This window comes from Psittacula echo (genome assembly GCF_963264785.1).
Source record: "Psittacula echo genome assembly, chromosome: 3".
NCBI lineage: Eukaryota > Metazoa > Chordata > Aves > Psittaciformes > Psittacidae > Psittacula > Psittacula echo.
This window is the reverse complement of record NC_137736.1, coordinates 106,895,486-106,922,449: the sequence shown is the minus strand read 5'-3', so window position 1 is coordinate 106,922,449 and position 26,964 is coordinate 106,895,486. Positions and strand designations below refer to the sequence as shown.

Sequence of the window (26,964 nt, the reverse complement as noted above, 5' to 3'; positions counted from 1 at the left end):
GGTACAGTTACAGCTGTACCATCACACGAGGGTTTACAGTAAACTCTTTGAACATGACCAGAAAGCTTATACAACACATTATAATCTATGTGGTCTTGTGATGTAGTGTGATCAACTTCCACTTACAGTTATTCCAGTCTGGTTACAAAGAAATTGTAAACTTGTTTAAAAAAAAAATATACAGGAGAAAATGATGGCATAGGGCAGATCTAATAAAGAGAGTCAAGAACACACAGAAAGGTGGGCTATTGGTAAATAAATGCATGAACTTGGAAGTAACAATAAGGCATCCTCCTCCACATGAAGTGGCAATAGCTGTTATTTTTTTTATTTGATGACTTTTGACCTCCAGGAGGTGTAGAAGCAAATTCATATGGTCCATATTAAAGAATATCATCTATTACAAAAATTCACTGCACTATCCATGAGGCACATACAGATATTAACATCTCTAGCATCATCCCTGAAGTGTGACTTGCTCTATACTTAGGCTACCCAGCCATAAGATGGACTTTGAACATACTGTTCTGCATAGACTGACAAGAAGGCAATGTGAGAACCAATTGCGCTGAAATCAAAATGTGGTTAGCTTAAGGGCCTTGTGGGGGTTGTGGGTTTTCTTGTTGTTTCTGCTGCTGTAGCAGGTAACAATGTCAGTTACGGGAATGATCTGAATGACATCGCTGCACCTACAGAAAACCCCAGTATAGGCTCTCATCCACTGCCATAAGGGTATCTTGCTGACACAGCTCATTTAATCTAGGGACTAGTAAAAAGTCCACAGACAAAAACACATTCACCTTATGACAAAGTAAAATGCATCAACAAAAAAGGCTCGCTGCTGCCAGTCAAGCTTCTTTTTGCAATGAAGACTTTGTTCAGCAATGCCAACCAAAACCTGATAGCCAGAAAAATCACAACACACCTAGACTCTGAAAAGTTGCTTTGTGTCAGAAAAAAACCCCATGGGTTGGTCGTTTCAAAACAAACACAACATTCCTGTGGCAGAACATGACAGTTTATCCAAGCACAATATAGCAACCACCAAAAACTGCTTTCCGCAAACCGGTTTTGGTGCACAAGGCAGTGACATTTTACCTCCTTTAGCTTTGCTTGAATTTCCATTTGCTTCTGTTCAGCCAAAACCCTCTTCTACACCAGCTTTCTTTTTCCTATGTCCGCACTCAGAAACAAGGATTAGCACTCATCTGAAGAGCAAAGCAAGGCACAGGAAGGTAAGAGCCTAAAATCTTCCATCAGTAATATTCTTTGGCCTTTCAGGCCAAAATTTTGAAACTGACACTGCATTGAGAGGGCTCTCTGTAGAGGAGAGCTCAGATTTAAGCAAAAAGTGCATACAAAGAAAATCTACACAATGAGTACAACTGCAAGAATCAACAGAAGCGTCAAGATACAGGAACACTGACTTGAACCCAATAATAAACTGTGCTTATCCCCAATTGGCTTCTAACCAGCCAACCCTCGGGAATGCAGGATGCCAGCATCCTCATACCTTCTACTGGGCCTGTGCAACCTCTTTGGAGGTGGTCATAGGAACACACCATGGCAGTGTTATCTCAGGGATTTGGGGTCAGAAGCACAGCCTATAGCACACTTCAGAATCACTGCCGCTGCAAAGAATATACCAGCACAGAGCTTGTTGCTCCTTTTTCCCCACTGTGCTGAATAATATCTGACAGCACTACCCCATGCCAGGCAATCTGATCCAAACCCCCTGCTTTGCCTTTCTGCAATTGCTGGGTTCTTTCCTTTGCCCAGACACACCTGGGTTCTTCTTTAACACACACCACTTCCCTTGTGCTCTATTGATAGAAAAAAGGTATATGTCATAGTTCCTTCTTCATTATCTAGAACTACTTATTACTACCATTTACAACATTTTTAAATTGGATTAGTTCATACGTTGGTTATACTCCTTGATAAAAATGCATTTTGCTTTACAATAAAGGGTTCTTCATAAGAATTCTGCACACCCCATCACACAGCAGTTAATTGTGACATCTCTATACAATGAAATATAGAACCACTTCCTTCTCCAAGTGACAGTGGAGTCAACAAGGAGAGGTGCTATGCTGGACCTTGTTGTCACCAGCAAGGAAGAGCTGCTGGGGAACATGAAGATCAAGGGTGATCATGAAAACAGTGGAGTTAAAGATCCTTAGAGCAGTGAAGAGGTGCATAGCAAGATCATTACTCTGGAATTCAGGAGAGCAGACTTTGGTTTCTTTAGGGTTCTGCTTAGTAGAGTAGCATTGGATAAAGCCCTGGAGGGAAAGAAAGCAAATTAACATTCAAGGAACACCTCCTCCAAGCTCAGGAGCGATGCACCCTGACAAAGTCCAAAAACACCAGGAGGCCTACATGGATGAACAAGGAGCTCTTGGAGAAACTCCAACACAAAGAGGAAACCTACAGAGGCTGGAAGCAAGGACAGGTAGCCTGGGAGGAACACAGAGAAATTGTCTGAGCAGCCAGGGATCAGGTTAGGAAAGCCAAAGCACTGACAGAAATAAACCTGACCAGGGACACCAAGGGTAACAAGAGAAGCTTCTACAAGTATGTTGATGAAAGGAAGAATAGGGAAAATGTGGGCCATCTCCAGAGGGAAACAGGAGATCTGTTACCCAGGATATGGGGAAGGCTGAAGTACCCAATGACTTTTTTGCCACAGCCTTCACCAGCAAGTGCTCCAGCCACACCGCACAAGTCACAAAAGGCAAACACAGGGACTGGGAGAACAAAGAAACGCCCACTGTAGATCAGGTTTGAGGAACCCGAAGGTGCACAGGTCCATGCGACTGATGAGATGCATCCACAGGTTCTGCCAGAGAACTGGCAGATGAAGTGTCTAAGCCACTATCCATCATATATGAGAAGCTGAGGCAATACGGTAAAGTTCCCACTGACTGGAAAAGTGGAACCATAACCCCCATTTTTAAATGGAGAAAAAATTAAAAAGGAAGACCTGGCGAACTACAGGCCAGTCAGTCTCACTCGGTGCTCAGCAAGATCATGGAGCAGATCCTCCTGGAAACTATGCTAAGGCCCATGGACAATAAGAAAGTGATTGGTGACAGCAAACATGGATTGACTAAGGGTAAACTATGCCCCACAGATTGGGTGGCCTTCTATGATGGGACCACGGCGTTGGTTAGCAAGAGAAAAGTGACTGACATCTACCTGGGCTTGTGCAAAGTGTTTGACGCTGTCCCACACAACATCCAGAGACAATCTAAACACATCCAGAGACAATCTAAACTGGATGAATTTGACAGATGGCCCACTTGGTGGATAAGGAATTGGCTTGGATGGTCACACTCAAAGAACTGTGGTCAATGACTCAATGTCGAAGTACAGACCAGTGACAAGTGGTGTTCCAAAGGGGCTGGTATTGGGACCGGCACTGTTTAACATCTTTCCAGGCTGCAAATATTGAGCTATGTTACCCCAAATTTCCATTTTTTTAAAAAAAAGTATTTCCCATTAATTGGGCAGGAAAAAAAAAAAAAACACCACAGAAAAGAAAAACAATTTAAAATCTTGCATGTTCACAAGTTACCTGATTTTGTATCAAACATCTGTATACTTAAGCTTTTCACCATCTAATGCACAGCTCAGTGTGAGAAACTCAGCAAGAGATTCCTTTCATCTTCCAGACCCCAAATTACTTGTAATACTAACATCAATTACATATAATTGCTGAAAATAAGCGTCTACGAAAATGTAAAGGATTGATATCTATGCAAATTCATCACCCAAAATAGTTTAGAAATGAAAGACACCTGTAGTACTACAAAGCACATTGCAAGGATGAAGGCAGCTGATGTACAGCGCTGCTACCCCCTCTCACACAGCAGAAGCAGGGCTGGAAGCACATCCATACATGTCAGTAGATAAACCAGTCCCCAGATCCAAAGCAGAAGTCAGCTGCTTACATGCAGAATACAGAACAGTCAGTATGAAAACACGACAGGTTTATCCCATGAACTTTGTGAACATAAATCCTGACCCTGAAAACATTTACATGCAGGCTTAACATTAAGCCTAAGAACAGACCCACTAATTCCAAAAGAAATACTTGGGCGTTTAAAACTAAACATATGTAAGCACAAACATCTGCAGAATCAGGGCAAAAAGAAAAAAAAAAAAAAAACAAACCAAAACAAACCACAAAAAGCACACACCACAAGATTATTATTTTTTATTGCTCTGTAGACATCACGACCCAACAATTACATTATTTGATACCGGTATTTAAAAGAATTTCCATCTTTAAAAGGCACTAGAATCTGTAACAAACTCCACTGACCTAATAAAGCAATTAAGCAGCATGCAATTCAGTGTGTGACATTAAAATTGCCTCTGAAAAGCAAATCAATAAAGAATTTCACATATCGGAGACAAGCCACTGCTGTAAACAGGCAACTAATTTCCTCTGGTGCCTTTTAACATCGAATGAATGCTGTTTTCTTATTAGTTACAGTTCTTAATGTGTACTAGCTCTTTAAACAAGCATAATTTTGCTACTCTGAGACACTAACTTATATTAATCCAGTGTCTAGTACGATCATATCTTTATACATTTCACTTTGATAGGGTTGGTATCACTTCTTCACAGTTGCTTTCAACTGTATTAAGACCTTTTTTAAGAGTACATAAAAACTGAATTAAAAGAAAGAGGGGGATATTTTGAAGTATTTTCAAGTAGACAGTTTTAACTAGCAGCTAAAATCATCCTGCCGTTTTTCAGTGATACAGGCCCATAAACATATACTGAAATCGAGATGGACAGGCTGTTCAAGGGCAAGTAAAGCCTTATGAAAAAACAAATTTTCACCAAGGTCATCAGGGCTTCAACAAGAGCAGACTCCAAACAAATGCCAAAGCTTGCAGTGTCAAAGCAAGCATTTCTGTAATTATGCATGACAGGTTTTATTAAGTTTATTTTTTAACCTAACCCAACTGTCTCAAGAGAACAGTACTTTTCCACTCTATCACCAGCTTACGCTCCTCTTGTGAAGTTTTGTCCCTAAAACGTAGCTTAATTTTAATTTAGTTTTAATTGAATAAAGGAAATCATGCTATGTTTGCAAATCTCAGACCCAAGCCCAAGGCCCTGACCTCTCTTGCTGAAGTCACTGGGCAGAGTTAGGGGTCAGTAGAGTCAAAAACTCAGTACTGAAAACTCTCATTGTAAAATTACGCTGCCCCTCCCACAATATCCAGAGATTTTAGAATTGTAATAATACAAGCACTTTAAAACTTAGCATCGCATTAGGGGTTTTTTTTATTATTATTAAGAAAATAATCTACTCGGGCACAGTGGTGTTCATTGCAGCTGTTGAATTTGGAACTAATAATTTTATATTGCACTATGTTCAGGAAAAAGGATTCCTCCCTCAGCAAGCTTATAATTTAGAAAGATGGAGTAAATGATAAAGGACCGTATTAAATCTTACGACTCTAGAAAGTGCACTGATATACCTTGTTCCCATTTTAAGGAAATGTGTTTTAATAATGTCAGGGCAGCATATGGTACTATCATGTTTACTTTCCAAGTGGTAGGGACACTAACCAAAATCATCTGATGTTTCTCCCTAAACCTCCTTGATCTGCTGCTGGATTGCAGCTTAGACTAAAGCATCGTGAAGCCAAAAGGAATTGGGCAGAGGAAAAATAAAAAACAAAGTAATTCAAAGTGTTTCTTTAATGAGAGCCGAGCTCAGACCAGCTTCTCTTCTAACAGAAGCTCAAAAGCATTTATGATTTGAAATTTATTTCCAGAGACTTTCAAACGCACCCCAAAGCTAATCCCCAACAGAAATTTTTTACTTTGCACACGGAGACAAACACAAACCCACAATATCATGTAATTAAAAAAGGAATTAAACGAAGCTCAGAAGTACTTAATAGTGGATTTCTACAGAAGTAAACAATCAGGTCTCTGCATCAGGAACAGCCAGAAGAGTCACAAGGGACTGTCAGATTCCTCACTACCACCGCTCCAGCAACTGCTTTTTCAATTAGTTAACCAACAAGCAATGACAATTTAAAAGTATGCCTTCCTAAAGTTGAAAAGACACGAGGCTTTAAGTTTTTTTAACCACGTTTCCAGAGATAAGAGCTAACAAACGAGGGAAAAACCCAGATCGTCTGGGTCAGAGCAGCGAGGACCGGAGTTAATATTTCGAAATATCTGCCAACTAACTACACAGGGCTCACAGACATTTCACAGGCAGCGCCGGGTTGCTCTGGCGCAGCTGTAAGACACACAACGTGAAATCAGCTCCTGCAGCAGGGGCTCGCTCGCAGCTGTTCCCGTGCCTCCCCCACCCGCAGTAACCTGACTCCCTCCCAGGCAGCCGCTCCGTTAACCGAGCTGCCCGGGAGCAGCGGAGTTGCGCTAGGAGACTCGGTGCACAGCCGCCTGTAGAGCAGCCCCACCGCCCGCGTTCGTCGCGGCTCCGGGCGCAGCCCCCGCTCATCACCGGCAGGCAGCGACCCGCTCGCAGCCGCGCCCACTCTCCCGCGGAGGCCAGCTGGAATCCCCGCTCTCCCCGCGCAGGGCCGCTCCCGTCGGAGCCCCGGGGCAGGGACCCTGCTCACGCACCTCAGCCCCGGCTCCTCTCCCGTACTTGTTGCCCCTACAGGGCGGCACAACCTGGCAGCCGCAGCAGGCCCAGCCCCACCACCTCCGCGGGGAGCCCCCCGAGCCGCGGCCGAGGAGGAGCGGGGGTGCGGCCGCCGCCGGCCGAGGGGAGGGCGGCTGAGCCGTTCGGCACCTCGGTGGGGCACGGAAGTTACTCACCGCCGCTGCTCCGCACCCCGCTCTCCTCAGCCGCCGCCGCGCCCCTCTGCCGAGCCGGCCGTGCCCGCCCACTCCGCACGGCGGAAGTCAAACTCCGCGCAGCACTTGGCGGAGCGCTTCTCCGCTGGACCGGGCCGGTGCTCCCGCCCCGCGCCTTGGGCAGCGCCGAAGCCCAAGTGACAGCCGCGCTCCGCCACTCCGGCGGCAGCCCGGGGCGCGGGGCCGGGCGGTGGGGCGCGCAGCAGCCTATGGGAGCGCGGGCGGGGCGGGCCGCGGCAGAGCCCTGGGCCAGGGTGTCTCTACCACTCGCCTGATCGCAGCTCTCCGCGCGGGGCGGGGCCCGGGCGGAGGAGGGGCCGGCCGGGAAACTGCCTTGCACTGAGCACTGAGGGGAGACCTGTCCCTGTCCGCCCGAGTCCTGCGACCCCACTGAATGGCAAGTCCCTGGGGACTCCGCCGCTGACAGGAAGCGCAGCCCCACTCCCGCCTCCCCGGGAGCTGCCGCCAAGCCTACTCCCGCCCGTCTCCACTCAGACACAGACGAGCGAGCGGTAACCGCCCCACGCTGCCTTCTCCTGGTGCGAGGCCCGCAGCGCTCCTGCCGCCGGGACGGAGGTGTCAGGTGCGTTCCGCCGGCATGCAGCAGGGCGGGCAGAAGCCCACTAGGCTGGCTGGGACACCGCTCTCCTCTCCTGAGAGGCCAGGCGAGACCGCCTGTGGCAGCAGGTACCCTGTGGGTGTGGCGGCGGCCCGGCTCGCCCCGCCCCGACTCCTCCCCGCCGGGGTCCTCACCGTTCTCTGCGACTGCCCCGTCGCTCTGGGCTGTGAAGGAGGAATGGCGCTGGTCTTCGCCTAAGGAGTTGGGCCGCAGCGGGGAGAGTAGGCGCCGACATGGAGGAGGACCCAGACCTGGAGAGGTATGGGGCGAGCGGCGAGCGGCGGGCGGTGGCGGTGGGGACGGCAGAGCGGCTGCCGGCGCTCGCGGCCTCAGCGGGATTTCTCCCTCGAACAGGGCCTGGCGTCATCTTCTGCCCTGCAGGGCCCAGGCAGTGGTGGTCTGGAGCGTGCCCCGGGCCCAGCGGAGTGAGACGCGGGCTGCGGAGATCTGCGCTGCTTGCCGGTGTGGTCTGAGCTGGCTGCGGCCTTGGGAAGACCCCTCCCGGCACGGGCTCTCGGGGCGATAGGCTGCTGGTGGTCCACGGCGGGGCGGAGACCTCAAGTTCGGCTTCGCTCTGACCGGCATCGCCGCGGCCCCTGGGTAACGGTGGGTGCTCGCCAAGGGGTGCGCCCCTGGAGCCGAGCTGCTCCGAGTCCTCGCGACAAACCCTTAGAGGTCTCGCTGAGGAAGTTGCAGTAGAAAATTAACCAAATCTTCGTACATCATGAGGAAATCCAATACAAAAAAACCCCAACTATTCTTGTGAAGCATGCAGGTAACATTTAGAAGCAAGCTCGAGAAGGCTTAGCTGGGTCATCTTTCATCAGTTATCATTTGGCGATTCTTGGTAAAATAAATAAAACCCAGACTTTATTTTCTTACAAATTTCAAGGTTCAGTGCTGGAGATCTGGCAGCTGACTAACTGTTAAAATTGTTCTATTCCTTGTATGGAATAATACAAAATGTTTGGCAGTTATTTTGTGGAAAATAATAAAATTGCTTTCTGTTTTGTGTTTTGTTGGGATGAGAAGATGCACCTCTCTGTGCATACTGAGTTTCTGTGTTCCCAAGCAAACACTTAGGGTTTAAATGTAGATTTCTATGTTTGGATGCTCAGTCACAGTAGACCTTTTACTTTTGCTTTAAGGAATAGACTTTAGGTGTTTATATCACAAATTTTGGAGCAATGATCCTATTTGTAGTTATTGGATTTTTTTTTTTTTAAACATGCTTGTTTGTAACTGCAGTTTTATTATGGATGTTTAAACAAAACCCGTTACAGTGACTTGATGACCAGAAGCTTTCTGAACTGTTCTCCTCATGGGTCTCTCCATTAACTTTAAAGAAACTATGTATGAGAGTACTTATACAAAATAACTTCTCTCTGCTTATATCTGTCAAGTATTTTAAACGAGCCAAAAGTGATAGCACTGCAGTGGTGGAAGGCCTCAAGCGCATAATGTTGTCTAAGAGGCCTTTAATTCTTAGTAAGCTACTTCTGCTCTCAGATCATCACTTAAAAGTTTCTTTCTTTATATGCATGAATGTTATTTTTACTAGTGGCATTCCACATTTAAACCTTTTTCATTCATAGCAAGTTGAAACCGTGTCACTGTTCTTCCATGCTGCCTGTCTTCTGGCTGCTGTGACTGCCTGGGACTTGAGGTCCCCCAGGCAGTTCAGGGTATAGCCGGTCAGTCACTGTGTGTAGCTGTCTGCTACAGTCTTGTTCTGATGCTCTCCTTCCCAGGAACCAGATTCAAAGTTTTATCCAGCCTAATAGCTTCAGTTGGAATTGGGATTTGCTATTCCTTTTCTGTGGCATAGATAGTGAAGATGAAGCTCAGTATTACTTATCATGTGGTACACAGTAGAGTTTAGCTGTCCAATGTCTTCAATCCATGCTGCCATCTGTCTCTGAACACATTACAAGTACAATACTTGATGATTATCACTTTCTGGGCTGGATCCTCCTATCATGGGATAGGGCTTTGGGCAGTCTGGTCCAGTGGAAGATGTCCCTGCCTGTGGCAGGGTGGTTGGAGCTAGGTGGTCTTTAAAGTCCCTTCCAACCCAAACCATTCTATGATCAGTTATGTTTTCTACCATCAGCTTTTGTAACAGCTCACTTTGCTAGTAGCACCCTGAATTCAGCTTGTGCTATATGCATGTAGATGTCATGCTTGGATATTTCTTACTCCAAATATGCTTCCTTATACAGTTTTCAAGAGTTTAATACAGGTCTTTTTATCCTTTGGTCTTACAGACATTACTCCTTAGTTTCATATTCAATGACCTGTTGACCGTACTCTCCTGTGAGTAGTACAGTGATGGTAGTTAAGGTTTATAATTTTGAGGCTTTTGATAATATGTGTTTTGCATACAAATAATGGAATTTCTCATTCTCAGCCACAGTGTTAACTATTTTAGGTATATTTTGAGTGTTTAAAAATGGGCTTATTTGGAATATTTTCAGTAGTCTGTCTTTGAATTTATGCTTGTCTTGCATGCACAGGTCTTAAATAACAGATGTATGGAGTTTATTTAATTTACCATGGCAGAAAAAGAAGTATAACTTTTTTTGTGCATATTTTCTCAGGTCTGAAGCAAATTTTCTGCCCCAGCATTCCAAATAGTTATCTGTTAAGACAAATAAGTCCTATTTTTCTGTTGTTATCTAAGGAGAGGTCTCTTCATCTTGCTTGTTCTGTTTTGTCCTTACTGACACATTTTCCTGCTGTTATTTTTCAGTTTCACTGTGTCTGACTCTTGCTTGACCTTGTGTTTGATGTTTTTCTCACTTTAATAGGAAGTGATAGTCGCTACCAAAGCTGAATACTAACTCACAAGTTACCATGTGACTGTTGCATACTCTGGATTTTAAAACTGTAAATGCTGTAAATACCACAGGTGTGTAAAATAGTAATATTTGCTACATTCTGCTGACTTACTTCCTCTGCTCCGTTGCACACAGTAACCTTTTCTAGAGGTATGAACTGATGTTTTTTCCTGTGAACATACTGGTATGTCAGTGAGCTTCCCAGATCCTTGAGATACAGTGTGATTCTAAGAAAATTCTGAGCTAAATTCTGTTAACACATAATTAATGGTATTGTGAAGATAGGACCTCAGAATGAGGGGGGGGAGGGGGTTGAATATTACAATCAGCTACTAGGAACTGTTTAGTTTGTTTCCCCTGCAAGCAAGTGCATGTCCTTTTCCTAGTTTATTTCAACTAAATATCCATTGAGATATTACAGAGGTAATACTTTATATCCCTATCTAAAAAAAAAATGAAACTTCTTTCTTCCCTTTCTCCTTCCTAAATTGTCAGGGTGGGTTTGTGTGTTTGAAGCCAGCAAATGTCATTTCTCTGTGAATATAAAAGTAGCTTTGTTACACTATGTGTCTAAATCCTTCCATAAGCTATTCTATCTTTCAACAACTATAAATATTTCATAACCTTGGATACCATACTTTATTAGAGGTGCCTACCAAGCTTGTTTGGAGCACCATTTACTTGGAATTAAGTGTTTCCAAAGGAGGTGCTGTTCTGAATTGCTTTAATTCTGTAACAAGAGGACTATAGCTGAGGATCTGTAGTCTAATATTTTTGCTGCACAGGCATCCCAATTACACTTTTCAGCTAGCAAGCTTTGTGCCTTGGAGACATTGATAGTTCTTACTGTTGTTTTTAACAGTTAAAGTTTCAGGATTTGGTATGCCATTCTTTCTCATATTCATGCCAAAAAAAAAGTGGTCTGCAAGTTAAAATCAGAGTCTGAAATGGAGTGGTATGTTCACTACTCAAGCTGATCAGAATATCAGCACAGAAATGTGCTGCAAATAGCATTCATGGAACTGACAAATAGAATGTTTAAGTAGGTAGAAACCTGATCGACAGAGAATGAGAGCATTCACATGCCCAGTGTGGTGTGTCTTTGCCCTTGAACAAATGTTAGCAAGTTTGTGGTGTATTTGTCCATTTTTTTCCAACTCTTGCTCTTAATATTGTGGGTTAGGCTCTATTCTTGACACTCTTTTTCATCAGTTTTCTTAGTAAGTGTGAGCAGCTGGCCAGATCAGGTCACAGGAGTTAATTATAGATAACACTGGCCTTCATTACCATTCCTTTATTGTGAAAGGTGGTATTTTCAGTCCTTGAGTGAAGGTCTTCATATTAATTATTCAGAGGTGATCAGAATACCAACATCACTTCTATTCCCAGTCCCATGCATGGTTGAAAAGAAGTTGTATAGTCAGCATAAAGCTACTTTAAGAAAACTGATTAAAAAACCCTGCTATTTTCCTTCCTGGACTTGCAGCTTGCTGTCAGGACCTAGAGTGCCTCAGGAAGTAGGTTCAAGTGTGATTTTGGGGATTGCAGTAGCTGAGCAGCCTGGCCTTTGAATTGAATAGCACTGGTATAGATTGCAAGTGGTTATTAATGCTATGGAGGTCTTTCATGAAAATGTTTAATAAAGGTGACCCTTCTCTGACTTTGGGAGGTGTTGAATATGAAGGCTGCCCTCCTACTCCAGGTCTGTGTACTTCCATAGCCAATTGTGTGCTGTGAAGCAATTCCAGTAGATACATTTTCATTAGAGTTCTCATCAGGATCTTTAACGAGAAAATGGCATGAGTGGAGATGGCAGAGTTTGTTAGGTTATGTGCTGAAAGCTACCAGGCATGTCCACAGAGGAGAGGGACTTTTTACAAGGGCATGTAGGTGCAGGTCAAAGGGGAATGGCTTCAAACTGAAGAATGGTAGATTTATGTTAGATATTAGGAAGAAATTGCTTACTGTGAGGGTGGTGAGGCACTGGCACAGGTTGCCCAGAAAAGCTGTGGCTGCCCCATCTGTGGCAGTGTTCAAGGCCAGGTTGGATGGGGCTTGGAGCAACCTGGTCTAGTGGAAGGTGTCCCTGCCTGTGGCAGAGGAGTTGCAACTAAGTGGTCTTTAAGAACCCTTCCAACTCAAACCATTCTATGATGACTAAAGAAAGACCATGGTGGATGTGGGATCCCAAATAATACCCAGCCCTGACTTCCCCCAGGCCCATCCCAAGAGCCACCAGCCCATCAGAGGTCCGTCTTCACAAGCCCAAAGGAGCACAGGACACAGTAGCAGATGGAAACTCCACAGTAAGGATCAGGAAGAATGAATGTCTTCTCTGGGCCCCTCCCAGGACTGACTCCAGGAGCCAGCCTCAGCTTCCAGGCATGACACCCAAGATGAATCAGTGCTGGGGTGCCTTTGGGACTTAAGGGTGTTGCTGCCTAGGGTTGTGTGACTCACTATGGGATGTGTGAGAACAGCATTTTGAAATTGCTTGTGGCTTATTATGGGATGTGCAGGGGAGGAGCCAAAGGTGGGGAAAGGGGTAGGTTCAGGTGACTTGTGGAGAAGCAACAGTGGGGAAAATAGAGGAATAAGGGAATAACGAGGTCTGGTTGTGTGTGAATAGGCTGCTGATTGGTTCACTTGTCTACACTTCGCCTGCTGGGAATAGATTTTCAGCCTTGCTGTTGGCTGGAGCTGGCCATAGAGCAGTGGCTGCCTGGCCTCTCAGCCATCAGATTCAGCATGATATGTCTTCTGCTAGCAGAGTGGTCTGTGATTACAAGCTTTGGGTGGTCTCTGTAATGACATGGTGTTTTCATTGCCTGTAACTGTATCAGACATAACTCTTTATTACCAATTGTTAATTTTTCAGTCTGTTTGATCTTTTGGAGGAAGAAAAAACCCTGAGGCTCTTTCCCTGAGTGAGGAATAGAAAATATCTCTGGTATTGCCTGACTTCAGAGCCTTAAACATTCTCCTGTTCTTTGGGAACATTCATTTGTGATGCAGGTTGTTAGGATTTATGTGACAGGAGCTTTGCCTGTAAGCTTAGAATATAGAGGAAAAAGTCTAATCCGTCCAAAATGTAACTAGGCCTTGGGACCATGCTCTGGAAGATAAAAATACCATAGCTTTTACCTTTGTGTTACTGTAATTCTGCAGCTAAGCTTGACTGCTCAAAAAGGATTGCCACAGCAAGTTTTAAGTGGTACTTGCTATAAAACATGCCAGAATGATGAAAGTGTTCTTAAATATGCCCCTGACCCTAATTTTTCCTCCTATCAGTCCCATGGTCTTTGGGTGGCTCTCATGTGAAGGCTGTGTGCTACATTCCCTTTGCTCGTGCTGCATTCCCTTTGCTCATGGTGCCGCTCTTGGAGTTGAAGCTGACAGCCACAGAACTGTTTGTATTATAACCAAGCTGTAAAAATGAAGAGAACAAAGAATGCAGAGTCCCAAGAGGCCTGTAAAAGCAAATGTAAAAACCTTGTTTGCATAGCTTTTAAGCTTTTGGCTTGCTTGTGTAGAGGGTATAAGTTCAGTGAGTGGAAACACATTCTTTCAAAGAGGATCTGAGCTTGTTTTTTTTCATTTGTCTGTGCAAGTCGAAAGGGCTTTGTAAAGGTGCAGTGAGTAAGAGTGGTGTTGAAAGACCAATATTAGGAAACAGTGTTTGATTACAAAGGAGGGTGTCGACTTGTAAAGCTACTAAGATGGATGCCAAGTCAGTCTGATCTTTGATATAACCAGAGAAGAAAAGGTCTCAGATACTTAATGGCTTATAATTCCTTCCTAAGTTAATGGAATTGGTGTCAGTATATTAATTTATTGTGATGTTTTCTGTAAAAACCAATCTTAGCTGTTTAAAAATGTATGTGTGTTTTATTAGTGCTTTGTAGCTCAGATACTTTGGTTTACGATTTTAATTATAAAATAATGACAGGATTTATAATATTAATGAGAAGCTTTTTATCTGCTTCCTAGTCAGGTTTCTCAGAACAGAATCACCAAGTTTGGTAACTGTGAAGAGTAAAAGTCAGACACTCTTTTTCCCTTTTCCTCATCTTCATCTGACAGTGCTGTTTGATGGCTCAGGACAAGCTTTTATGAAGCCATATGTTTCTGCTGTCATGACTATAAACAAGCTCAGGCTGCTCAGGTAGCAAATTCTGGGTCTGGAGAAAAACTAAATTATGCCATAATTTCATGGAAACCTGTGAATGTAACATCTCCCAAGTTCCAGTGGTAGAGCCTTTGTTTCCTACCCTTTCTTTCTGGAGGAGTTAGCTGTCCCAAACAGCCCACTGCTCTTACCTGGGAAGGCAGGAGTAGCTGGTGAGTTTGCTTATACTGGACTTAAGATCTACATGCAGGAAACTCAGACAGGTGACAGCTCACTGGGCAGGTACTCTGTTTCCATGAATGGCTGTGATGTGACTGGATATACAACATGTCCTCACAGTCTGATGTATGCTTAAAAAAGGTTTTGAGGTACCCCAAGCCCAGCTGCTACTGAGATTATACTAATAATCTTACATAAGAAAGAGAGACTTCTATCAGGAACCTTTCACCAATGTGCCATTAATAGACTAGTGCACAGGGAAACAATACTACAAATTTCAGTGTGTTTCTCTACTATCATTTCTGTAGAAGTCTTGGAACACTTTCCTTTGCAAAGCCCTTCAAATGCAAACTCTCAAAGGAAAAGGCTTACGTTAAGACCATAACAAACTGAAGAAGGTTAGCTCTAGACTGACAGATGCAGGCTGCTGTGTAACCACATAGCACTTTCTCTTTAGCTACTGAAGGAAATTCCATACTGCTTATTTTCGTTCCCTGTTATGCACATGTAGTTTATGCATTTAAAGCTAAGACCTCTTGTGTTTTCTATGTAGACCTTAATAACCTAAATAGTAGTAAATCACCCTGTTAGATGTTTAGAGCCCAGCATTAGCTTGTTAGATCTTCACATGAACCTGCAATACAAATTGCTTGCTTTTCTTCTCACACCTGCCTCTGCTGTTAGATGACTCTTGACTTCTCTAGTCTCAATTTTGGCTTGACAACAAAATTGATACTTGGGCTTTTCTTAAGCTGTGGCAAAGCCCCAAGATCCTGCTATGCTGATAATACCATAACATGATGGGACATGACTTCCTTGAAGATTGAGTTGAAGTCTGGCAGTCGCATTTTTCCACAGTCTGCACACACACTTGTACTATCAGTATGATGACTGTGTTGCTCGTGTAGTCTAAATGCCAGCAACCATTCTGGCACAACATAGCAGGGAAAGCTAAACAATAAATGCCCTCTTTACTACCTCCTACCTTCAGTTCCTCAAGCCTTCAGTCTTAGTACTAGGTATCATGGCCAGGTGCATAGCTTTCCTTTTCTGTCTTGCAGTTATTTTTGGTTGACATAAATAGTTGCTTACAGTTAACTAACCAAATTGTTAGTTTATGCATTCAATTTATAAAATAAATGGCTCACATTATCCATTCATTGGTTTTCCCATTAACTTCAAGCATGTACTGTAGAGCAGTTGAAATTAATTTGTAAAGAGAACTGAAAGACTGATACTGCAGGAGTTCTCTATAATTTGCATAATTTAGACTGATGACTTTTTATGTGCGCATAGTTACTTAATTGCTATAGTGCTAGCCTCGCCAGTTTGTTTTAGAAGGTACTGAATGTAAAGGTTGGTTGTTTTGGGTAGTGGTGGATCATAGTCACAATGATGGTCTCTTTTCTTCCACTTTTACATGAAGCTAGTGCAGTTTGAGAGCTGGTAGTTGCAGTGATTTTATTATCCTCTGACTGCTTGCTGTTCTACTGGTGGTGGTGAACTGTGCTCAAAATAGGTCTGCTGTGGTTGAGAGACTTCAGGAAAAAACTGTGTGAAGTGACAGCAGGGAAGAGCATTCCTAAAGTGAAGTGACAGGGATTTGCTTTTCAGTGTAGTACATTAGTTTTGTACACAGTTAGTGTTGCAACTATTTTATTTGCAACAGTTGTAATCACTTTTAATATCTTAGAACGTTTCTTTTCATTTTGGTGCATAGGAATGTGAATTATCTTAATAAAAATCAAGATTATTTTGGTAGCCTCTTTATTTCTTACTTCATTTCAATGAAAAAGCTATCTTATTTATTTACATAAGTGCATAAAGTGGCAAGTTCTTGTGCTGTGCAAGTGGTAACTTTTTTTTTCTCATATTTAGGAAGGCTGTGGAAGAGTTACTTAAAGAGGCAAAACGTGGGAGAACCAGAGCTGAGACAATGGGAGCTATGGGTTGGTAAGTTGTGCCAAGAGGAAATGAATGCTATGACCGATGCCAAAATAAGTCTTACATTTAACATGTGCTAGAAGTCTCTTACCTTTAATGTGCTTCATGTTTAAATAATTTGTCTTCATCCAGGCATTAGTTTGTCTGGGCAAAAATTTGAGTCCAGATAAGAAGCAAGTTCAAGTAAATTCTGCCTGCATTAAGTTGCTTGACTGAATATGTTGAAGCAACTGGAAAACTGGGAATAGCTTCTATAATAGCATTTCCATATAATTGATGGAATTGTGATGTTGAGATTGGAATCTTGTGAGTCTTGAAAATACTGAGTAACTTCAGCGTGCATGCATATACCGGCCAAATGTTACTGGGTTACATTCTGTTTAAGTTAAAGGAATTTTAGCCTGAATTCACAGCCTAACAAGGAAATCTAAACCCTTAATACAATGAAAATAAGAAATTATCCTCTAGCAGAAAATCCGCATATAAACTGCAGCAAAAAATGAACTCAAAAGTATAATCCAATAACCCAGGGGCTAATTTGTATAGCCAGTCGGAAAAGAATCACAGTATTTAAATCTTAAGTGAAATTCAGTATTAATTCTTCAGTGCAGTATTTCAGTTTTTACAGCTAGATTATCATGGAATGTAATGCATGTAATTATAATTAAAGAAGTAATAACATGCTGAGAAGGATCATTCATCTCTAAAGTAATGTATATAACTTTGATAAGAAACTATTTGATATAGGGATGACCATGCAAGTGGTGCACCAATAGACTGTATTAACCTCATTTGTAGATACGGTTTGGCTTTCTCCACCAACCTGAGATAAGCCTGCACTGTAAATGAAGTTCTTAGCTGTTTTCTTGGTTATGTTTGTTTTGGTAGCTCTGAAGACATCAAAATAGTATCCTGCTGAAAAAAAAAAGTGAATCCTTTATGTTTTCTAAACAAGTTTTGGGGTGTTTTCATGTATTTTAACCAGTATTTCTGCTAGCATTTATATCCTTTATGTTAAGGTAGTTCAATTGGTTTAATTCGCTAGGGTGGCTATAGTTATACCGGCACAGCGTGCTTTTGCTGTCAGCCTTCCAGATGGCCAGGTAAACCAGTGCAGAGAATTAGCAGTGAAGTGTTGCATGCATCCAGTTACTGTGAGTTTGCAAGTTAATTCCAGGTATGGAGACTAAAGATTTCTGTTGGGAGATAGCCAAGTGTTGCTGTGCAACTTCGCTGCCCCTTGTGCAGTCTGGAATACCTGCCAGGACTATGTATAGGCTTCTATTCCTGGCTACTTGTTATTCCTTATCTGTGAAAGAGTAATAGCCCTGCTCAGCTGGCTATGATGATCAGCTTGGGGTAGCATGCAGTTTACTAATGTCTGGTGCCCAAGACCTGCCAGAGGAGGGGATAGATAAGGGTGACCTGTTCTTCAGAACAGCTGCAGATTCCACTAGAGTGAAATAATGTCTGGCTATGCCGGGCTTGCGTGAAAGGTGGAGATGATAGTTAAGAGGGCTTCAGGCAGAGGAAGACTGTTGACGTAAGGGTTGGTGTGGTGATAACCCTAAATTGAAACTGTTGAAGTAAGGATCCTTGCAACTTCAGAGGAACATGAGGATAGCTATACTGGGTGAAACAAAGGATCAATCTTTGCAGTTCCCTGTCTCCATTGGTAGTCGATACCCGTTGCCTAGGAAATGCAGCAAGAAAAGTACAGCAAGGTAGCAGTACTTCTCAAGGTACAATCCCAGCTTTGGGCAGTCTGCAGCTCAGGATATCCTGCACTCACATGGTGGGGTTTTTTTTCACATGATGCTTCTCCAGGGACTTTTTCCTCCCTAAATTTGTCCTTAGAATGGCAGTAATTCCTTTTGTCACAGATCTGCTGCCATAGAGTCTGGCATAGGCTAGTGTACAGCTGGTGTATGTGGCCATATGTCATCACCAGCTTGTCTAAAAGCACGGTTTTAGCAGGTAAAACGCAAAATCTTCTTTCCTTGCCAAACTCAAAATGCTTACAGGTGTGTTTCGTGAGGACTTCTGGGATTTCCTCAGCCCTTTATCAGAGGAGTCCTGAAGAAGAGATGCACAAACCCTGGAGACATCTAGTGTAAGGCCATCAGTCCTGCATTGATACTGGATAGTTGAAGCAACTCTGCCTATGAAGAAAAGATTTGTTCTGCCACCTGTCTTTGGGTAAGGAGAAGCAGAGGCTGCTACTGCTCATACTTCTCTGATTCCAGTTTATGTTGCTCTGCAGCACCTGGTGAATACTGGGAAATACATTTCTGGAGTCAGTGGCATTTGACAGGAATTGGTTAAAGGGAGGTGTTCGGGGAGGTGGCATTCCTGGGGGGATATATTGTGCATGCCATTACAAAGGAGTAGTGTCTCCTGGTGGGTGCTGGTTGCAGCAAAACCTTAGTCAGCAAGCCTCTGAACACTATTTTGGGACTGCTTTCAGGTTCAAGGCACTGCTCTGTTGCCATCCAGAGTGGTAAGTTCTCCATAGTTCAAGTGCACTGTTTGAAGAAGGTTCCCCAAGCACACCTATCTAACTTTTTGCTGTCCTCATGTGAGATGAATAGTCAGCTGCTATTTAAGCCTAAACTGCAAGCATCAAGGTAGCATAGCTGGCAGGTATAGGAAAAATGTACCAAGCAGTCATCCTGTAGCCCACAGTCTCTGATACAAAGACTCAACCTTTAAATACACAGGCCACTGTTGCTAATATTTCTTCCAATTTGGGATTGCTTTACTTCAGTGTTACACTGTCTTATAAGTGCTGTGAATGACATTGGTAGGTGCTGCAACCTGCAGGGGTTAGATGTTAATAGGAGAAAGGCTTGTCCCCAGCAGGGAGGTTGGTGGTGATAGCGAAAAAGAGCTTATGTGGGAGGGGAAGTTATCTGAGACTCTCTGGCCATGGAGCATCTGTCAGTATTAAAGTCTGAGTTGGTTAAGAATCTTGTCTGTCTGGCCACCATGCTCTCAGGACTGCTCCCGTTGGCAGTATCTAGATCCTTGGCAAATTAATCCAAGAAATACTGGGTATTCACATTCGTAGGTTTTGCATTATTGGCTTTTGAGTGTTAACTTGTTCCTTGGATGTCCTCAAGATTCTTGTTCTCAGCACTGCAGTATTTCTAGTTCCTGCAGTGCTCCTTTTGTATGTACTCTGTGGCGATAGTGATTCTTGTGAGAGGTCTCCTACATCCTTACGATATCTGCATGATGTAGATTCTGCTGCTGATGTGTCTGGTCAAGCATTAGTGGAACTAATCACAAACAAGAAAAGGTTTAAGAGAAGGGAGGATTCTCTTCTGAAGGTGTCTTCATGCCAGAAACGTTGAGCAAGAGAGCAGAATCTGTGGTTGAATCTCAGTGATGCTACTGTGATGCTAGAACTTCTGGGAAGAGAAAAGACATCAAAACAACTGTTTGGAAGTTAGCATTTGAAGGGCCAGCTGGATCCTGGGTGGGAAGTTGTGGACGAGTAGTGTAAAAACACTTGAAATTGTTAGATAGATTTATCCTTGATTCATCAGATAGTATTGGACACAGGTGGAATAAAGCTATAGGATATTTGGGGTTTTCTGTTTTGTTTCTAGGTAAAATTAAGCTAAAAGCTCATCTTTCCTTAAGTGCTTTTGTTGGTCCTATATACATAATTCATAAGCTTCCTTATAGCAGTGGAGTTAGGTCCTGTTTTAAGGGGTTGTTCTGCTTTAATTAAGAAAGGCAGTTGAAATGCCACAAAAGCTGCTGCTTGGGAAAAGTCTAGAGGCTTTTTTAGTTGTTGTTTTTCCTCCAGCATATAGGTCTTATCTTCAAAGGTGCTGGTAGCAAGTAAGCGAAGGCTGAACTGAATACAGCCGCCTTGGCTTATTTGAAAAGCTTACCTAAAATAAGATATGGAAAACAGGATGTTTTGGGATGGTTTGTTCTGGTCTACATTGTAAGAGCAGATGAAATTAAAAAAAGAGGATAAAGTGTGGAGGCATTGAATTATTTTTAACTCTGTTTCTTGTAAGGCAATCCTAAAATTGCTTTCAGTCCTATAGATAGCTTTCTGTTCAGTACCAAATGTGTTAGAGGTACTGCAGAATATAAAATCATGAAGATTTGGCTGAAGTGTTTAAGAGCACCGGAACTGCGAAATGCTGGATTGCATCTTGTCTTTGAATGGGTGTTGCATGACTGTGCAGAAACACTGCAGTGTGATTCCTCTATATCTCCTTCATTTGAATGTAAAGAGGAGGAGAAACAGGGTGCAGACAGCAATTGAAAGTAAATGCATGAAAATCTTGTGATTGGAGTACAGGTTCCCATCCAAAGTCCTGCCAGCTGTATCTGGCTACCAAGACCATAAAAGCTTGCAGTGTCCTCCCAGGCTTCCTATTTTATGAGATCCTTGTGAAAGGATGACAGCCAGATAAGTTGGTTTGGCAAGACAACCCCTAGCTGCCTGGGTTTTTTTTCTTCTGCCTTTAGTCGCTGTATCTTCCCTGGAAAGATGTGATTTACTGTGTATGCTGAGAGTGGCCGTGCCAAACCTGTCTGATATGTCCAGTTACTCAGCAGAGAAAAAGACTGGTGCAGGGCATTCTGGTTTCTTAAATGGTGTCAGCATGTTTCACTGTTAAGATCTTGCACATTACACTTCTGTGTATAGCTGAACTGCAATGCTATACTTGATGACAGGTTTTGGCTGGAAATTCTGTATTATTGCACAGAAGTTGGCTTAAAATATCAAAAGTAGAGTTAAGATTTGACCTGTGTTGGCAATAATGAATTTAATCTTTTTTTGTTGCTTACAGTGTGGTGTTGACTCTTTGTCATTGCACAGTGGGGAGATTTTGAGGTGTGTGGGGCTTACCTGTAGAGGGGGACAAGGTTCTATGGGTAAGAACAGCTTGGTTTAGCTTCTTGGAGCTTGCAGTGTAACAAATGAACCCTTACACTGAGTGAATACGATGCTACAGAACTGGAGTTCGTTTTGTAGGCCAGACTGCTCAAGAATTGCAGGTTGCATGCTTGGTTTGATCACTCCTGCAGCTCTGCTTCAGGGATGCTTCAGTTTGAACTTTAATTTTTTTTTAACATGCTTGGGGCTTTTGTTTAATAAAAGCTTTTAAAATCTGATCTGTGGCCCTGTTTACTAGGTAGCAGTACCATGTTCCACCTTGCATAGGCTCAACTTGCCTCCCAGCACTTCAAAATTTACATTAAAGGCAAAGCTGTCGTTGAATTGAGTGTTGCAGGATCAGACCTACAGCAAGCTAAAGGCTTGTCTCAGGGGAATCGTTTTTCTTACTATTAGAAATGCTCTCAAAGATATCAGTGGATTAATACGGTTCACTTTTAATCTTCACAGCTCCATATAACCATGGATATATGTAAACATTATGGGCTTTTGTGCATGTGTAATGTACTCTGTGCTATTCATCTTGTTTCCTTTAAGAGTTAAAGGCAGAATTTGCTTTGTAAAAGTCTGAGGTCACTAAAATCAAGGATTAATAATTCTCTTCAGTGCCATAACTTACTGCTGCTCTGTGAAAGCCCAGTGACTCGCTTTTGTCACTGTAGGATGGTGAACTAATGGCATCTCTTAGCTGACGCTGAAGCCCTGCATTTCTCATCAGTTTTCATTCTTAATATAGCTCAAGCAGCACTCACAGTGCCAGAAAGAAATGAATACTTCAGGAAGGTGAATTTATTTAGGGCAGATTGTCTCATTCTGGTGCTATATATTTACTGCTTAATCAATGCATTAGCTCTTAAGAAAAAGCAAGAGGAAGGAGACAAACGTGAAATAGCTTTTGCCTGAGTGCAGCCTAGAGAAAGCTGCCCTCATTGGTAGGAAATGTTGAGGTGCAACAGTTTAGTGCTGGCGTAAGACATACAGAGAACTTAAATGTTGGCTGTTTTGTGGTATGTCTTGAGTGTAACCTGTGCCATGGCATGTTCAGCACCATGTTCATAGGTAATACAGCTTGAAGTAGAAACCGTATTCTACTGACATGTTAGTCTTGTATTTTTACTCAGTAATACAGTTAATGGATAAATATTGTCTCCCTAATTTACAAAACAGCTATACTAGGTGCGGATCTAGAATTTTTTATGATTTTTTTTTAAACTAGGATTGGAGCAAACCAACGTAGATTTATATGCAGAAAGCTTAGAAGACTCTAAAACTAGCTATGCTGTGGAAATGTGTCAGGACATACCTAGCAAAAATGAGACAGTGTGACTGCTTAATGTATACTTCTAAAATTACTCTCATGACTGTTCTAATCCTAAATCCTTAAAGAACTTATCAGTAATACTTAGTAGGCAGACCTGAAGCAAAACACCACTGTAAATGCTACGTCCAGTTCAAAGTCATGAAGTATGTGAAATAATCAGATGTGATCTCTGTTACACTTTTCTTGTCGTTCTGATACCTCTGATTATTCAGAGGTGTCAAAGGTTTTTAAATGGTCAGGTATAGTTCCTACACTTAAACAAAATATTCAGGTAGAATAGGCGATCCTAACATTGTGGTGTTAGGATTCATTGACTCCATAGTGGATCCAGTAAGTGGCACTGTGATCTCCGACAGCTCTGCTTTTTTAGGGTAATCGATAACTTCTCCAAAACTCAAAAATGTTGTGAGGACAAACACCATGGTGCCTTCTACCAAAACCAAAGTCTTCAGAGTGATTTCTGCTGACTGCAGGAATATCTTCAAACTTGTTTTTTCTCATTCCATTCTTTAAGAGCTTATGAATTTGGAATATAGCTGATACCACAAGATAAATGAAATATACAGTAATTGTTTACTAGAAATAGATGATAAACTATGTGCAAAAGTGATAAGCTGTAAGAGGAGAAAGTCAGAAACAGGGAAAGAGTTGGATAAGTATCGTTTCTGTTTAAGAAAAAGAAATAAAATGTTTGGTGGTTGCCAGATACAAGTTGAAATTGGTATGCCTTGTGTATGTTTATTGCTACAGCTGTTTGGGTTCTTAATGCAAGTATATATCTTAATTTCTGAATATCTCAATTTGTTACATAATGCTGACTTTAGCAGGTTATCATCTTATAAACTGTTCCAATTTGACTTGGAATATGATAACTAAATATTTGATTCCTGAATATCTAAGTTAAGCACCATCAATGTTAAAATATATCGCCATCCTCTGCTTCCCCCTGCACACACTACCCTGTGAAATTCATGTGGATTTCACTGTTGAAGTAGAATAGTTTTCATCCTCTAAAGGGTGAGATAAAAGGAGAATGGAGACTACCTTGAGCATATCTTTCTGTACTGAGAGTTTACACTAGGTGGCATGCAAGGAAAGCCAAAAACACAAACCTGTCTTAAAAATATTTGAAGTTAAAATCTCAGACTTGCGTCATGATGGTTTTATCTTGTCTTTTGATGACTTTTAAATGTCTTTACAGGTTGAAATGTCCTCTTGCTGGTACAAATAAAAGATTTCTCATTAATACCATCAAAAACACATTACCGTCTCAAAAAGAACAAGACCAAGAACGTGAGCAAAAGGAAGACAGTAAAGAGCCTGAGCCGAACAAAAGCAGGAGAGAAGAAAAACCAAAGAAACGCAGAATTCACCCATACACACCCAGCTTTCAGTCCAGAAGGAGAGTCAGCTACTCTCCTCCAAGGCACCAAAGCAGGAACCAGCACACAAAGGATAAGCACGAAAAGCGATCAAGCAAGCGATGAGGAGAGTGATAAATATGTGTTGTAACAAGCTAGGAATATCATTAAGTGTTGGACTGCAGGGATGTCTCAGTTTTTCAGGAAAAGATACTGTTCAAAACTGAATTTTGAACCAAGATGCTTGTGTGAGAAGTAACCTTGAGGTAGCTTTAGAAAACATTTCCTTGAGATCTGTAAGAGAAAAGCAAAGTGCAGCATAAATCTTCAGTCATTTTAGAACAGACATTCCTTTCCCTTTGCTTCATTCCTCTTTCTCCTTCTGGCTAAGCTTAGAGTCTTGGTGATGGAGCGTGGTATGTGTGTTACTGTCTGATACCACTCATTTACTCATGTCACCCTTTGGAAAAAAAAAAAATTAATTAAGCAGAAATCTATTTATTGTGTAAAGCTGGCAGAACTTCTTTGCTGCTAACCAATAAAGAAGTTTTGCCTGTTTGATTTAGTTTAGTTTTACAGATTCTAGAGGGAGGGAAAGCTGGTCAGTGCCTGGCCAAGCACATGAATTTTTGTATAGACTATAAGAGTTAAAAAGAACAAATTTAAAATGGGCAATTTTGCTCTCCTGAAGGAACTACCAAGAAATACTGATTTGCTTGTTATTGTATATTCACAAACCTATGAAAGATAATGAACATTACCAGTAAAAAGCCATAACTGCAATAATTGTCTCTGTTTAGACTTCCCTCTGTAAGGAAATAGTTTGAACAGTCTCTTGTCATGGTGCTTTCAAAACAAAGCTTGAAGTCAAAAATTATCATGTTTTCTGTCCACTGCTAAAGTTTCCAAGTAAATGTGTAATGCTAGAAGTGCAGAGGTGATACTTAAAAACAGTCAAATGCTCACTTTCCAAGCCTGTGTGACAATTCTGTAGTGGTACAGTTCTTAAACTTGTAACTTGGAGCACGTATAATGCACATCAGCATATTCTGTGTCTCACTTCTGTTTGTGTTCCAGTAACAAACTTCTGTGTGAAATATTTTGTATTTCAGTATTCTCGAAAGTAGGTGTTTTGAACATAGGTTTCCGGTTTTAAGTGTATGGACAATAAAGTGAAAATGTTAATTGAAAGTGCTTTGTGGAGTTGATGCTTTTAATGGGTTTCTTCACTGAAATGGGCCTCCTCTAACAGAAAGGAAGACCCGCGCTTCGTGGTCCTTCAGTGTTGTGTCAGGGCAAGAGTGCCACCTATAGGCTTGTCTCTTCTTGCTGTACTTAACTGTCTCGGAAAGATCACGTTAGCTACGAGGTGGGGAGACCAAGGCGCAGATATTTTGGGCCTGGATTTTGATGCCTGAGCTGGGAATTACTCTTCTAAGTAACGTGAAGGTAATTAAAGTGGTGCTGAGCCCACCAGTGGCTGCCAGTCTCACAATAGCCAATAAGGTGGGATAATGCTACAGTTCCACTGAGTTGTGGACAGTTTATTTCTCTGCAGAAACTGTAGCGCTAGAATAGAAGTCCCAGCTGTTCAGAAATTTCCAATGATTTAATTGTGATCCATGAAAAAAATAGTATTTTTGGAGATGTAGGACTATCTTTGCTTTAAATAAACAGATGTTGTTTGTAGTCCTTATTTTCCTGGACACTGGTTGTGTTCTTAATAATCATTTTTTGAAGGACAGGACCTATAATACTGGCTGGGCTCTGCTGCAGTGACAGGATAGATGTGGCTTTGCAGCAGAGTTCGTCCCACCATTGGTAAGGATCAGGACTGGAGGTGTTTCACATAACAAATCCCCATGAATTCTTGCTGGTTTGGCTTGCGGTGATAATACAGTGCCCTGAGACACTCAGACCTTCAAACACCCCTCTAGGATAAGTGCTGCCGTTGATTCTATGTTGATTTAAGCCAGGCTTTTAGGTAGGGAAAGTGAGTAGAATATGCTTTCAGCATTAGTTTGCGTGGTTGCTAGAGAGTGCTTCCGTCCTAGAAATGCTCAACTAGAGGATCTGACATGACCTAAAGCAGATAGCTGGAGAAAGCCTGTCTTAATCGGTGGTGGTAAGTTCGGATCTAATTCTGCTTTTTTATGACTTACAGAACATGTGTGAATTATTTCTCTTTCATTGGTTGATTCTGTATTTTCTTGCTGTGTTTTATAAATGTATGTAATAAAACCACAAACCTGCTGCTCATTAACTGTTCTTAAGGCAAATGTTCACCTGCTGACCACTTTATTTAATAAAAAAATGGGTGCATAAAGCCAGGTTTGTGTTGTATCTGCAGTTGTTCATACTGTGCAGCACCAGCATCACATTTATAAGGTATCTTAAAGGTAGGACTTAAAACCTGAAGCTAAAGCTTGAACATGACTTTTCAAAATGTTTTTAATTGCTGTAACTCAGAATACCTGTTACTTGTAAAGGTGCTTAGCCCTTAAAGTAAATAAATACATAAATAAATAGTGTGTTCTTGGTCTCGGCTTCCCATAGTAGTGCATTGCAACCTGAATACTCACATGAGGAGGAATGCACCTTATGTTAATGTTGCTGCAGTGATACTTCAAAGGTATTTCTTGTTTGTCTGTGAGCTACTAATGTTGTCTTTGTTTAGTTTCAGTGTTCATTGTACAGATAACAGAGTTTATTCAGGTGAGGCTATTCTCTTGC

At 42.2% G+C, this 26,964-nt stretch overlaps 2 protein-coding genes across 3 annotated transcripts in view; one reads left to right on the top strand and one right to left on the bottom strand.

Annotated features, from left to right (window-relative positions):
* Positions 1 to 7,103, bottom strand: part of LNX2 (ligand of numb-protein X 2) — a 56,024-nt gene extending 48,921 nt beyond the window's left edge. For both annotated transcript variants that reach the window (XM_080614427.1, XM_080614428.1), the window contains exon 1: positions 6,830 to 7,103. The gene's annotated coding sequence lies outside the window, so the exon portion shown is untranslated. The remainder of the gene's footprint in view (positions 1 to 6,829) is intronic.
* A 496-nt stretch (positions 7,104 to 7,599) lies between these two features.
* On the top strand, positions 7,600 to 26,757 carry POLR1D (RNA polymerase I and III subunit D). The gene is made up of 3 exons (XM_080614433.1): positions 7,600 to 7,746; positions 16,554 to 16,628; positions 24,072 to 26,757. The coding sequence occupies exons 1-3, from the start codon at positions 7,721 to 7,723 to the stop codon at positions 24,355 to 24,357; spliced, it is 387 nt and encodes a 128-aa protein (XP_080470559.1). The 5' UTR covers positions 7,600 to 7,720; the 3' UTR covers positions 24,358 to 26,757.
* Positions 26,758 to 26,964: the final 207 nt, after the last annotated feature.